At 37.3% G+C, this 13,484-nt stretch overlaps 1 protein-coding gene across 2 annotated transcripts in view; it reads left to right on the top strand.

Annotated features, from left to right (window-relative positions):
- PTPRC (protein tyrosine phosphatase, receptor type C) overlaps nt 1-13,484 on the top strand; it is a 114,228-nt gene that overhangs the window by 82,777 nt on the left and 17,967 nt on the right. For both annotated transcript variants that reach the window (XM_023514560.1, XM_023514561.1), the window contains 5 exons: nt 8,509-8,617; nt 9,285-9,319; nt 11,454-11,563; nt 11,845-11,935; nt 12,026-12,102. In XM_023514560.1, coding sequence (XP_023370328.1) covers nt 8,509-8,617; nt 9,285-9,319; nt 11,454-11,563; nt 11,845-11,935; nt 12,026-12,102 — 422 coding nt within the window. The remainder of the gene's footprint in view (nt 1-8,508; nt 8,618-9,284; nt 9,320-11,453; nt 11,564-11,844; nt 11,936-12,025; nt 12,103-13,484) is intronic.

Raw genomic sequence — 13,484 nt, 5'->3', positions numbered from 1 at the left:
TCTATGGAGGAAGAAGATGTGGTAAACTATTTCAAGTTTTCTCTACTTGTTAACTTTTGTAAATAAAATTATTTAAGCCTCTATGTGTTTTGTTATCAACCATAGACTATTCCTGATACTGTCTTCACCCTTTTTAGGTTTTTCTCTCTTACTTACACACATATGCATGTGCACAATCACTGAAGCTTTATTTCCCAATTTAAAAAAAAAGGGGGGGAAGGGAGGACATAAAATCAGCTTATTTTGCAAACTGCTTTACTATGGGGTGGGTAACGTTTTAGTTCTTTGTACAGAGACTTGTGAAATAAAAACCTGGAATATTAAATGGTAAAAATATTCTGCCAGATATTTTTTATTTTATTTCCATATTAGCTTTTTCTTTTATATGTATGGCAAAAGTAGTTTCACTAAATTTTTTCTATTATGTTAATAATTTATAGCTGCATCGCCTATTCTTGGTGGTCATAGACTCAAGTCAACATTTCACATTCATATTAGGCCAGACCTGGAACTGTTTCACTTAGAAAGACACAGACCTGGAAATACAACTTGCTAGCTAGGGAGTTTGGCCCTGGGCATCCCTGTGGCTATGGGCACAGCAATGCAGGGACTATTCTTTGACCTTCCTAAAGACAACTGAGACAGGAGAAAATGAGAATACGTGTGTAGTTATGGGAGCTGCCTTCCAAGAGGAACTGTATCTCTACAATGGTTCCATAGGGATAGCTTCTGCATGTGCCCACAGGGCTATGCTCCCTTTCAAGGTGGCACTGCACTCAGGGCAGCCCAAAGCTGGGAGTTGCCAATCTTGTTCATATATAGCACTCCTTTTCCAGACATAGTTTAACCCTCAAGGATCACTTTATCATTAGTGATGATGCTAATTCGTAACATCACGAATTTCCACTTCGGTAAGATTTCCAGATCAACAGAGCTGAAGAGTTAGCTTGCATCCTTTTTTCATAAAAGAGAAAACATTATATCAACTTTCTGCTCCCAATATCACTTTCATAATGGATAAATAATATACATACTTTTTAAATAGTGGTATTTATTCTAGGGAAGGACTTGAACTATGAATTGCTAGGGTATAGCTACTAAAAAGGGTATTTTGGATTTCTGTGGCAAAGCATCTCATCACCTGTACTTTGATGGCTTTCTCAATTGAAGTCCTAGGGTGTCTTTCCTTTTTCCTCTGATGTGGACTCTCACCTGTCACCTTTAAATTTCCCATTGTCAGTCTTCTGGTTTAGATTTGTTGCATCTAGATGGCGTGTATTTGTTTTTCAGATTTTACTGATGTATATCCTCTAGTGTAAGAATAAAATATTCTAATTTTTGATTGCACAAAAATATCTTTATTCTACTCTGGCACTTAGGACCTGGCATAAAATTCTAAGTTAACAATTCTAGAATTTAAGAAGTATTTCTTTTTTATTCCCCTGAATCCAATCTTAGTTATGCCATCCTGCTTCTCTCTCTCTTCCCATCTTTTCCCCCTGCAAATAGTAGGCTTTTCTCATCATTCTTAGCTAGATTTTTTTTCATTCATTTTCCTGGATCATGCTGGCCTTTGTGACATGAGACTTACAGAACCCTGAGATACCTCAGTTCTTTGTTCTGTTGTACCTGCCATGAGTGGAATTACAGAGAAATGCCAGCACACTGAGTCCGAATTAAGCAAGGGCCCTTTTGGGCTGGCCAGTCAAGAGCAGGCCCATGCCCCAAGCTCTCTTTACTGTGTTGAAGCAGGGGTGCAAGGTTTTTATATGGCACTTTAAACAGGGATGGGAACCCCTAGTGTAAGCAGAATTTTATAGAAGCTAACATCTGCAAGGTTAGAGCCATGGGGAGGGGACTTGCAAGGGGGGAATCTAAGAACTACACACAGACAAACCAGACAGACTTGTGACAGGATTATGGTTTTTTACAAGATTTTTTTCAGCTGTCACACGATTTTTTTGCAGCTCTCAGCTAAATGTCCTGCTTTCTCAGGGTCACTGCTTGATCAAGGGACTACTGTAGTTACAAAGTGGAGTGCTGCAGGTTCACTTGCTCAAAATGGATGGAGTTAGGGCATTATATTCCCCTCTGGTTTCATGTCCACATCAAACCTTTGACATCTGAGTTAAACTCTTGACTCTTCATCTAAGGGTATGGAATCATAGTGGGCATCAATCACTATGAGTTTGTGGTCAATTGAGTTTTTAGGAAATTGATGAACCGGTGGAGGATGCAAGGCCCTTTAGTAATCCCAAGACAAGGAGGAATAGAGGGCTAGCAAGGCTGATGATTAAAGTTGTTAGGCAGGGGTTCAGAGACAGCTTGCCTGTCCAGTTACATCTCCTAAAGCAAGCGGTTCGCTGGGTACAAGATGTTGTTAGTTATTGGTGGGGTGGGGGGCTAGCTCACCTAACCTTACATAATATGGAGGCTTGGGTTGTAGGCCCCCATACTCAGAAGCTAACTTAGTTTGAGTTACATTTAAAAGATAATGCGTACTGTCTAACATGATTAGTAAAGTAGGAAGCAAGGGGAGTTGCTGGTGTGGTTTCTTATCGGGCATGGGGCTCCTGAGATCTGGATTAAAAGACTTGCACAGTGGGACTAGTGGCCCACTGTTCACGAGGGAGTTTTGGGTGGTGGATTAACTGAATTGAAAACTGAGCCCTCTCAGGCTGATGCTTATGGAGTTGGAGTTTCCAAGTCTGTTTCTGTTGCCAGACTTGGTTGTTTGGCTTTTGCACCTGCATTGAAATTGGGGTACACGTTCCAGGTGTCAGACATGCTCAGCAACCTCTTTCAAGGTACTTGTGACAAGTCTCTGTTCTTTTTTACAGTGACATACTTGGTATTATTAAGGGTAACAGAACTTCCCTGTAATAGGGATTCAAGATGAGTGATTCCACATCCATGCTATACATAGTTGGAGTAGCTGTTCATCAGCTCACATGACCAGGATTTTTGGTGATGGGTTGTGTGATGTGGGTCTAATAACTTGCATAGGTCATTGTAAAAAACCAGACCTAAAGTACTCTTCTCCTACGTTATATTAGCTAAGACCTCTCCTTTTGGTCAAGCAACATAAAATAACAGAGGGAAGAAACAGGGGTCAAGGAGAAGAGGACACATATATATAGGGAGTAGATTAAGATTTTAACAGTCTTAGCTTGAAGGGGTTTCCTCCCGGGACTTCCAGCTAATGGATTCTGCTGTCTTCTGTGGTCTTTTTCACCTGCCTGTGGTGGATCTATGCTGACAAACCATCAACTCTCACTGCTGCCAGGGTAGTGAGGGTGACAGTGAATGGGCCATTCCACTGTGTGGTTAGACCTTCCTTCTGAAATGACTTTATGTAGACTCAGTTACCAGGCTGGAAGGCAGTTCCAGGTTTCTTGCCATCAGTCTTAGAGTCAGGATAGGTGTCTCAAACCTGGGAGTGAATATTTTTCTGGACCCAGAAAAGGTTCTGGAGATACTAGGAATGATTTCATTTAAAAGTTGGTGGGGAAACCTTCTATCCATCTTGAGAATGTGTCTACTAACACAAGAAGATATTTACACTTTCTGTTAGCTAGATGGATTTTAGTGAAGTTGACTTCCTAATTTTTTCCTGGTATGTGCCATCTGAGGTGGATTTCTAATAGAAACCTGGGTCCAGCTTTGGCATTTATCTTTTTACATGGCATACACCAAGCAGCAGTTGACTGAGTGGTTTCTGCATGACCTCAGTCACCTTGCATATGGTTGTGACTTTCTGGCTTTTCTACACTGACAGGGACAAAGTTAAGGGTAAGAAAAATGATATTATTTAACAGTCATTTATAAAAATTTATAAATTCTGGATTTTGAGGCTAAGGCTTACACAATGAGAACATAAGAACATTAGTTCTCTTACAGAACTGATTTAAAGTTATGTTTCATTTTATGAGCTGGCATTGTAGATAAGGCTGAACTCTAATATAGGTGGGCTACAGTTTTTCTGTTGAATTTTTGTTTTATCTGATTTCTCATTTTACTAAAAAATAAATTACAACAGAACTAAGTCAGGATACTGAGTCTGATTATTTGCATAATGTGCAGCAAGAAAAATTATTAGCTATCTAGGCTTTTCTTTAAAATTGGCTTTAGTGGAACTTTAACTTTTTATAAAGAATCTCAGGTTAGACTTGAAAGCCTCTCATGAGCCATCAGATACCTGTAGGTATTGGGTAAATTCTTCTTTTCATGAGGCCCTCAAGCAAATTGTGATTCTTGGACATGTCAGAAAGTGAGGTTCTTTACTCACCACAGATCAGGAAATGTTATTGGTGAGGTACTTGACCAGTCTTTCCAATGAGATTTTTATTGGAGTTATAAAGTCAACCTTAATTTCTTAACGTAGTCAGAAAATTTCTAAAAACATTATTCAAGTCAAAGCCTTGATAAAGTAACCAGTGTTCTATATTTTATCTTACAAAACAAAACAGATTCTATTGAATTTATGCAAATAACTATATTCTTAGAAATTAATAATATTTACAAATGTTTTTAAATTCCAGAGAAATCAAAGATAGAAAAAAATTAATGTTTCAAATTTTGCTCATAAGTATATACATTGCCGAAAGCTATAAGTAGCTCAAAAGATAGAAAATGATTTTCTTGACTTCTAGAAAATAGAACATAGAAAGGATTGGCACTATTTTAAATAAAAGTCCTAACAAATTAGCTTGGTTTCATGCAACTAATTTCTGTTCAGTTTGAAGTTAGGTTAGCAATACTCATGAACATGGCAGCTTTTTAACTAAAGTTTTTAGACGTTTACTTGTAGCCTGATGGTATTTAATTTTTAAAATCATCAGAAATTTGAATTTAAGAGAATCCACTAATCCTTTTTACTGTTTTTCTTAAAGGAAAACTTTGGACTCAGTTAGTTTACAAAAATACTTACTGAGATGAATTAAAATTATTACTGATAATATATATTAAGACAGACTAAAATCTTGGAATACACATATATAAACATATTTATAGAGAGGTAATTATTATTTTATATTTGACAGTATTTCTTATATATATTGACATATTAAATAAGTTTGATCTGTTTTTCTAGACTTTCAGTGGTCTTAATATTTCAAAAAAGATCAAATTCAGAATTTTGATTTTGGAAGTTTTTTTAAATATTAAAAGCTTAAAACATTTGTTCAAACAGGATTATAAGCCAAAAGATATTAAAAGCCATACATAGTCAACTAGATTGCATGTAAATTTTTCAGAATTTTTTTTTATGAGTTTTACTTAACCTTAGTTAAGTAAACTTAGACTTATTTTCTTAAACAATCTCAACAACCAAATTATTACACTTTACAAATGGGAGACATTTAATGGAATATAACACTGATATAGAATTTAGAAATTAGAACCCTATCTCTAGGCATAAACAGGCCATCTTTTTCAGGTCATACTTTCCTAGCAAGGTCTTGAATACAGCAGCCTAAATGTTTCTCCTTGAGTAGGGAGTACATGCCCTCATTCCTTCCCCGAGGCAAAATTGCACGGATCTGATAATTTTGTCTCAGAGAATAAACTGCATTTATTCATTTGTCAATATATTTATTAACTTTGGGAAGGTGTTCTTCTACATTAAGTCCTGGCTGAAATGTAATATACATCTTTAGACAACAGGTGCCTTTAACATCCATTTTTATCTTTTACATTTGATTTCACATCACTCTTTTTCTAAAATTCAACGCACAGAGTAATTTCTGGTCTGTCCTATTTTGGGGGCAGAGACTCATCTGCCTGAGGGGCCTGGAATGCTAAGCTATGGACTCTAGCATGTAAGCCCACAGGAGCTCACACCAGGAGGATACAGGAACAGTTACTTGTAACCAGGGAAGGGGGCTGTGGGTTATGACTAAGATTAATCATTAATCAATATAAGGGAATTGGTCTAGATGACCTGGCTTTCCAGCAGCCACTTGGTGTACTGTGGTCACCAGGGCCGGGTTCAGGGAACCTGTTGACAGCCACCCTATATTAAAACTCAACCACTCCTCTCCACAGAGGACTTGGAGTCTGCTCTTTGAGATCCAGATTCCATAGTCATCTGAGAAACCAGCTGCAAAATTCTTCAACATACATAGCAAAGGTGTCAAAGATTTTTTTGGTTGAGTTCCTATGACTCAAAAGACACACAAAACCCAGAGATGTTATTGGGATAAACAAGAACAATCACAGCCAAAAAGATGGCAACTACAAGAAACGAGCATATGAACAAATCTAAGGTTCTCACCGGCATCCTGTTATTTCTAAGAACCCTGGGACAGGCCTAACCAGCTTCCAGGCAGCCCTCAGGAGGCCCTGTGTCTCCTTCTTGGTTGACACTCAGAAGTCCTTATTGTCTCCTTCTTAGGTCACTGCCTGCAGGCCTCAGGAGTACTTATGCATCTGTCTTGGGTCTCTGCTGGGCAGCCCTCAGGAGTTTTTACACCTCCTTCTTGGGCCCCTGTTGTCCTCCTCATGCAAAACCATTCTCTGGGTCACTCAATGTCATCCTAGTGATTATTCTGTGGCTCATTCCAGGGGACCCTCTAACCATAGACAAAATACCAGATGCAAATAACATCTCTCCAGAGTGGACTACAAGACCTGATTTGGATGAGGAATTGGCAGGAGTACCTTGGAAGCCCTCAGGAGGATTTCAGGGAATTATAGGGCCTTGGAATGTCTCAGGGGTTGACTCCCCTATAATTCTTGCCCTTTCTGGGGGACCCCATAGGGAGGCCCACCCTCTGGCTGGCAATGTCGCTGGGGCTTCCAAATGTTGTACCTACCATGAGTGGAATTATAGAGAAATGCCAGCATACTGAGTCTAAACTAAGCAAGCATCCTTTATTGGGCCAGCCAGTCAACCAGGCTCATGCCACAAAGTCTCTTGACTACATTGAAGTGGGTGTACAAGGCTTTTATATGGCACTTCAAGCAGGGGATGTGAAGCCTTAGCTTAAGCAGAATTTTACAGAAGCTAACATCTGCAAAGTTAGAGCTATGGGGAGGGGACTTTTATGGGATGAAGGTGGCTAAGAACTGCACACAGACCAGATAGACTTGTAATAGGATTGTGGTTTTCACAAGATTTTTTTCAGCTGTCACAGGATTTCTTTTGTAGTCCTACGCTAAACTTCCTGTTTTTACAGGGTCACTGCTTGCTCAAGGGGTTACAAAAGAGGGGAGGGGGATGTAAGCTCTTAACAAAATGGAGTAAGTCTGGTTCACTTGCTCAAAACGGATAGAGTTAAGGCATTGCAGTTCCATTTTTTTTCTGTAGTCTTTTTTAGAGAATATTAATTATAGAACTTATAAATTGATTTATTAGTTTGGCATCCCTCTTTGGTGTTGATGGTTGCCTTAAGAGTTTGTTTCTTATGGTAACCTAATCATGGTTACAGTAGGAAAAGGTGATTAGAAGTTCTATAGTGCTTAGAAAATCTCAGTGACTAAGGATATTCCCTATGATATAGTTGATGTATCTTCTCTGCTATCATCCAGAAATTAACCAATTTGCCTACTTTGCATAGGAGAAAGTGTGAAGAGTTGGTTTTGTAGACTATTGCTTTGTCTTCCTAATTTAAGTCCTGCCCTAAGCCGAGCCTGGCATTACCTGCCAAGTCTCTTACCTCTTCCACTTAAAATTATTCCAGAGAATAACCATCTATCTCTTTCTGAGAGTTTTTGTTTAAGGGACTATTTGCTTCTTTTTTTATTTGTTTGTTTTTATTTTCTATAAATAGACCTGCAGTTCACTTTTGCTACATATGTTACCTTCAGACTTGAGACTTGGTTGTCTGAGTTAACTGGCATCTATCCTTTTCAGAATGCTTTTTAGTTTGTAGCTTCTTCTGTTTTCTACCTTTGAAAACTTCTTGAAATGGCTTTACCTCTGACTGCCCTTTTCTCATATTCTATGCTGTCATGCCTCTATGCCATTTTCAGTTTTTTAAAATATTAATAAAGTTCCTGAAGATAGTGTATGTACTTGGATCACACAATGTGTCTCAAGACTTGACTTACTTATCAGTAAGTTTATTAAGGCAAGTCTGTTGTATTTAATATTTTTGCAGAAATAACCTCAATAAATGTCTGTGGATTAGAGTGCTAACTCATAGTCATTCAGGACAGTTCCTTAGAAAATCTCACTTAAGAGTATTCTATTTTGGCTCAGCACCTGTAGCTCAGGTGGCTAGGGCACCAGCCATACACATCACAGCTGGCAGGTTCAAACCCAGCCTGGGCCAAAAAATAGCTGGGTGTTGTGGCTGGTGCCTATAGTCCCAGCTACTTGGGAGGCTGAGGCAAATGAATAGCTTAAGCCCAAGAGTTTGAAGTTGCTATGAGCTGTGATGCCATGGCACTCTACCAAAAGTAAGTAGTTTACAGATGATTATTTTAAGAATCTTGCAACATATTTGACAAAACAAGCTCCCTTAATATATTGTTGTGTGTGTTTTTTTTTTATTTCATTTCTAGATAATTCTAAAGCACTTATAGGATTTCTGGCATTTCTGATTGTTGTGACAACAATAGCCCTGCTGGCAGTTCTCTATAAAATCTATGATCTGCATAAGAAAAGATCCTGGTAAGATTTGATTAATCAATTAGAAAACACTAAGGGTAGCAATCGTGATATAAACACTTACCCACAGGCAGTGATCCAACCAGTTAAATGCGATCCCTGAACTAGAGAAGCCAGCAGGAAGTCCAGTTCACGGCAGAACTTTAATCAAAGACTTTTAGTATGGTTTTATTGGTTTATGTTACAGGTTAATATTTTCTGCCTTTGCTAATAACTTTGTGGACTTGTTTTAATATTAACCAGTGGGAAAAATGTGTGTCTAGTTTTTTTAGTACAAAGTGGATCAGAGGGATTGAGGAATGAGAAGCAGAAGAAAAGGAGGAACATACCTGATGAGGTTTATGTATTTCTTTATCCAGAAATAGCCACATTTTATGAAAAATGGGAGGTTTAAAATAAAACCATCCCATCATTTATCCAAGTTTAGCAGATGACTTTCAGTTGTTTTTTCAGCCCTCACTTATTCCTTACACACCCCCTTGGTCCTCCCTTCTCTCCAGGTCCTCCCTCTCCTTCCTGCCTCCCTCTTCTCCTTTCCTCTCTTCTCCTTTTATCCTCCCAGCCTTCATTCCTGTATTCCTTTAATACATTTATTAAATATAAATTAAATGCCAACTGAATTTTATATTTCTTAAGAATATTGAAACTTATGTTTCTTTTATTTTCACAGCAACTTAGATGAGCACCAGGAACTTGTTGAAAGAGGTAAGTATGCATATTTTTAACTGATAAATATTCTCTCCCCTACATTTGAATCTATTCATTTTAAGTAATAGGTGAGCATTTTTAACTTAACTTGGATTTCTTCCGTTCGTGCAATGGTATGATTTAAATTTATTTCTTCATTTATTCAATCAGCAAGCATCTATGAATTTCCCAATATTATGCCAGGCACTGAGAATATTGCAGTGACAGGCCACAAACTCTGCACTTAAAGCATTTAGAATCTGCTAGAGGAAGGCAAATATGTTAACGGATATGATGGCAACTTAATACATGCTCTGACAGCTCTATAGATACAAAGAAGATAGAAAACTGCGTGTGGAAAGAACAGAATCTGGTGTGCTAAGATTGGGGAGAAATGCTAGACCAACAACAGAGGGTGTGATGGAAGGAAGAGCAGGTCAAAAGTCCCAGAGATGGGATGTGGGAAGGGTCCTCAGGTTCCTGCCAGGAGAAGCTGCTGGCTCCTCCCACTGCCTGCACACTATGGACAGGACAAAGAACAGCCATTTGACTTAGGAGAGGAAAATAAATTCCTTTTATTCTCTTTTTATCCAACTTTAACATTATTTATTTAATTTCTTTTTAAGAACATGATTTTTTGATCAAGTAAAAAGGAACTAATTTAAAGAAATTAAAACTTTGTTGACCATAAGAAAGGTTGTTTTCTCATACTCAAGATAGGAAGAATTTCCTCACTCCTCTGCGTTAACTTGTGTTTGAAGGGTTTTCTTCTGGCAATAGCAGGTACTGAGTCTGCATGCAGAAGCTTTAGAGCTGGGTCTTTGAAGTTCCTTATTAGGTTTATCTTTCCTTTGCAGAATGTATCACTCCCTGACATCGTAGCATGTATTTATTCATTTGTTAACTATCCTTTCCTAAATAAAATAGAATGTAAGCTTTGTGAAGGGAGGGTATTTCCCTGTCTCACTCACAGCTTTAACCCCAGCCCTTAAGTAAGTTTTGGAATTCAATAAATACTAATGAATAAATAAATTAATGAGATTACATGTCCTGAGGATTAGTTTTGATAATCTGAGGGAAGAATGAAGACGATGGGAACAATAAGCATCTGAGGAGCAGAGGGAGAAACCACTTCAAGGAGTTAAGGCACACTGGGAGAGTATCAGTAAAATACATTATCTCAAAATTGATGCTGATTGCAACTTGGAGTGCATTAGAACTTACCCATTCAAACCCCATGAAGCCCTGAAGGTAACCCCCAGCTCACAATGAATGAATACTAGGACTCCCCAATGACCAAAGAAGCAAGCCCACATGGTCAGTTTGACAGCTGTGATTGGACATAAGGTTTCCCTGGACAATAAGATAAATGTGCCACCCTCATGGATAGCTTCTTTCTTCATCTAATAAATGGGCAAAATTAATATGAGTACCGAAAGAAATATTACCAGCAATACATAGAAGAGTGGGATAAACATACTTTTTAGATGTGATAACTTAAATTCTCCTATTATTCTAAAACTATTGAGTTTTGTCTACAGTTATAGCATTTGATGCTTAATATGTATTTTTGCTCTTTAACAATTTTTTTCACAAGCACAGTTTATGATATATATTTTACACTCCAGAGGCTTAATGTACAATTAACATATACAACTTGTTTTACAGTTGAGTATAAATGAGTGGTCAAATTAAGCTGAGTTGTCGGTCTAGAGATATTAATCATATTAATCTCTTATTTCATCTGTATGTTTACAATATTTTGTAATAATTTTAAATGGAAACAATTGCAAAGAAAAATAATGTCTGTAATACAGATTAACAAGTATGGTAATGGCTACAAGATGCGTGTAATGAAAAGGAAATGTGGATGTCCTTACAATGGTGACACTTGGTCTGGGATCTTTTCTCTAAGCATTGAAGATGAGAATGGCCATTCTAGTAGAGGGCACAATATAAGGCCTAGAGGAAGGGTAAAGTGCAAGGTTTAGAAGTCACTGATTTATCATATGTACAGGAGATTTCTCAGGTGGAATGTATGTGAGAAGGAAAGAAGCTAAGGATGGAATATAGGGTGTAAATTTAATGAAATGTGTAGGCCGATTCAGAAGACAGGCCTATACCCAGTGCTGCATTTTTAATGTCTTTACAGATGATGAAAAACAACTGATGAATGTGGAGCCAATTCATGCAGATGTTTTGTTGGAAACTTACAAAAGAAAGATTGCTGATGAAGGAAGACTTTTCCTGGCTGAATTTCAGGTGTGTGTGGCTCTTGTTAGATGGTGAGAAAGTCTACTCAAACATCAAGACAATTCCCTTTTAAATGTATCTGTGTAACCGTTTGCCTTAATAATGCATCACACATAATATCCAAGCAGATGTTATGAGAAGATATTTATGAGCCTTAAGAGAGACTCATGGACAATATCATAGCACGAAACTAATAATACTTTAATATAGAATGCATTGTTGTATCATGCCAAGAGAGAAATTAGTTTTTCTCAATCTGATGTGACCTAAAGAATTTGTGTGTCTTTCAGAGCATTCCAAGGGTATTCAGCAAGTTTCCTATCAAAGATGCTCGAAAACCCTTTAATCAGAACAAAAACCGTTATGTTGACATCCTGCCTTGTGAGTACACATTGAGAATTGAATTTCCATATGTTTACACTGCTTGCTTATTCATTATTTCACTTGCTTATTTTTCTTTTCTTTATACAGATGATTATAACCGTGTTGAACTCTCTGAGATAAACGGAGATGCAGGGTCAAACTACATAAATGCCAGCTATATTGATGTGAGTGAAAATACAAACTTGCCAAGTTACATCCTCGTTATTTTGCCACTGGAGACTCACATTTTTCTTGTATCTCTGCATTCCCTTCAGTTCCTTCTTTGTCTTGGCAAAATTTAAAAAATATTATTAGAGATATTTTGAAGTGACCCTATAATGCTTCTGGCGTAAATAGCAAAATCACCAATATTTATGAGCATATTCATTGTCTATTGGTACGAGGTATATAATTTGTTGCCTATTATGTGCTGGATATCAGACTAAATGATCTTTGCATGTATTTCTCGTAAGAAGCCTACATTTGTACCATCTATGTGTAGTATACTCTTCGTATAGTTACGAACTGGGGAGTAGGAGGCTCAGTTGAACTAGTTATCTTGTCCTTGTCCACATGATTAGTTGAGATTCAACCCCAGTCTCCCTGACTCCAAATAATTTTAATTTGATTACATGACCCTGAACTTCAGTGGATATTTTTCATCAATATAGATCATCTGTTCATTGTATTTATCCCATAATGTCATTATCTGTGCATGGTTAGTTTATTCAAAATACTTTTAAAGTCCATTATGAAACTTTTAAACAAGTAGTGTGTTACATGAGTTAAAGAATTTTGGATAGCATAAAATTTATAGAGACTGAAAATGTCTCTTCTTCCAATATATGCTTTTATTATTATTATTATTATTATTTTGCAGTTTTTGGCTGGGGCTGAGTTTGAACGCGCCACCTCTGGTATATGGGGCTGGCATCCTACTCCTTGAGCCACAGGCGCCACCTTGAATATGTGCTTTTAATGTCCACAATGTAGTCTTTTATTCGATTCCTTTTGGTACATGATCCTGAAAAGCTTGTTTACAGTAATAACCAACACTTAGAAATTTATCATCTGAAAAGTAATTATTCGTATTGTGTCATCATTCCCACCTATATTTTAACTTATTCTGTCAGGTGACCTCGATAGGCCTCTATAATCAGCCTTGATCAAGTTTATTTTAATGCATAGTGCCTTTTCCAAATAGTAATTTGTTATTCAAAGTAAAATAATTGAGAACAGACCTGGTAATGTGAGAGATTTTATAAGGATTTTGATAGTTTAGAAAAAAATAATATACACTTTTGATTCAAACATATATAATAATTACAGTATCAGGTTCCACTTACATTTCTCCAGCAGAACTTGGAGCTCTAGGAAAGTTTGTGTCTTCAGCTCCCAGATGGGTGCTTGACATATTGAAGCTGTTCCATAAACACCTGTTAAATAAATGAATGTATGAATACTTCCGTATCATAAGATAGAAGTTTCAAGAAGTTACTAAAATTAATCATGAATTCTTGAGGCCCATGTGCTATATTTCATCCAGTGGCAAAGGTGGTCTCTTTCT

This window comes from Otolemur garnettii, unplaced genomic scaffold (assembly GCF_000181295.1).
Source record: "Otolemur garnettii isolate 467f Iridium unplaced genomic scaffold, OtoGar3 scaffold00055, whole genome shotgun sequence".
NCBI classification, from domain to species: domain Eukaryota; kingdom Metazoa; phylum Chordata; class Mammalia; order Primates; family Galagidae; genus Otolemur; species Otolemur garnettii.
This window is presented reverse-complemented; position numbering and strand designations above follow the sequence as displayed.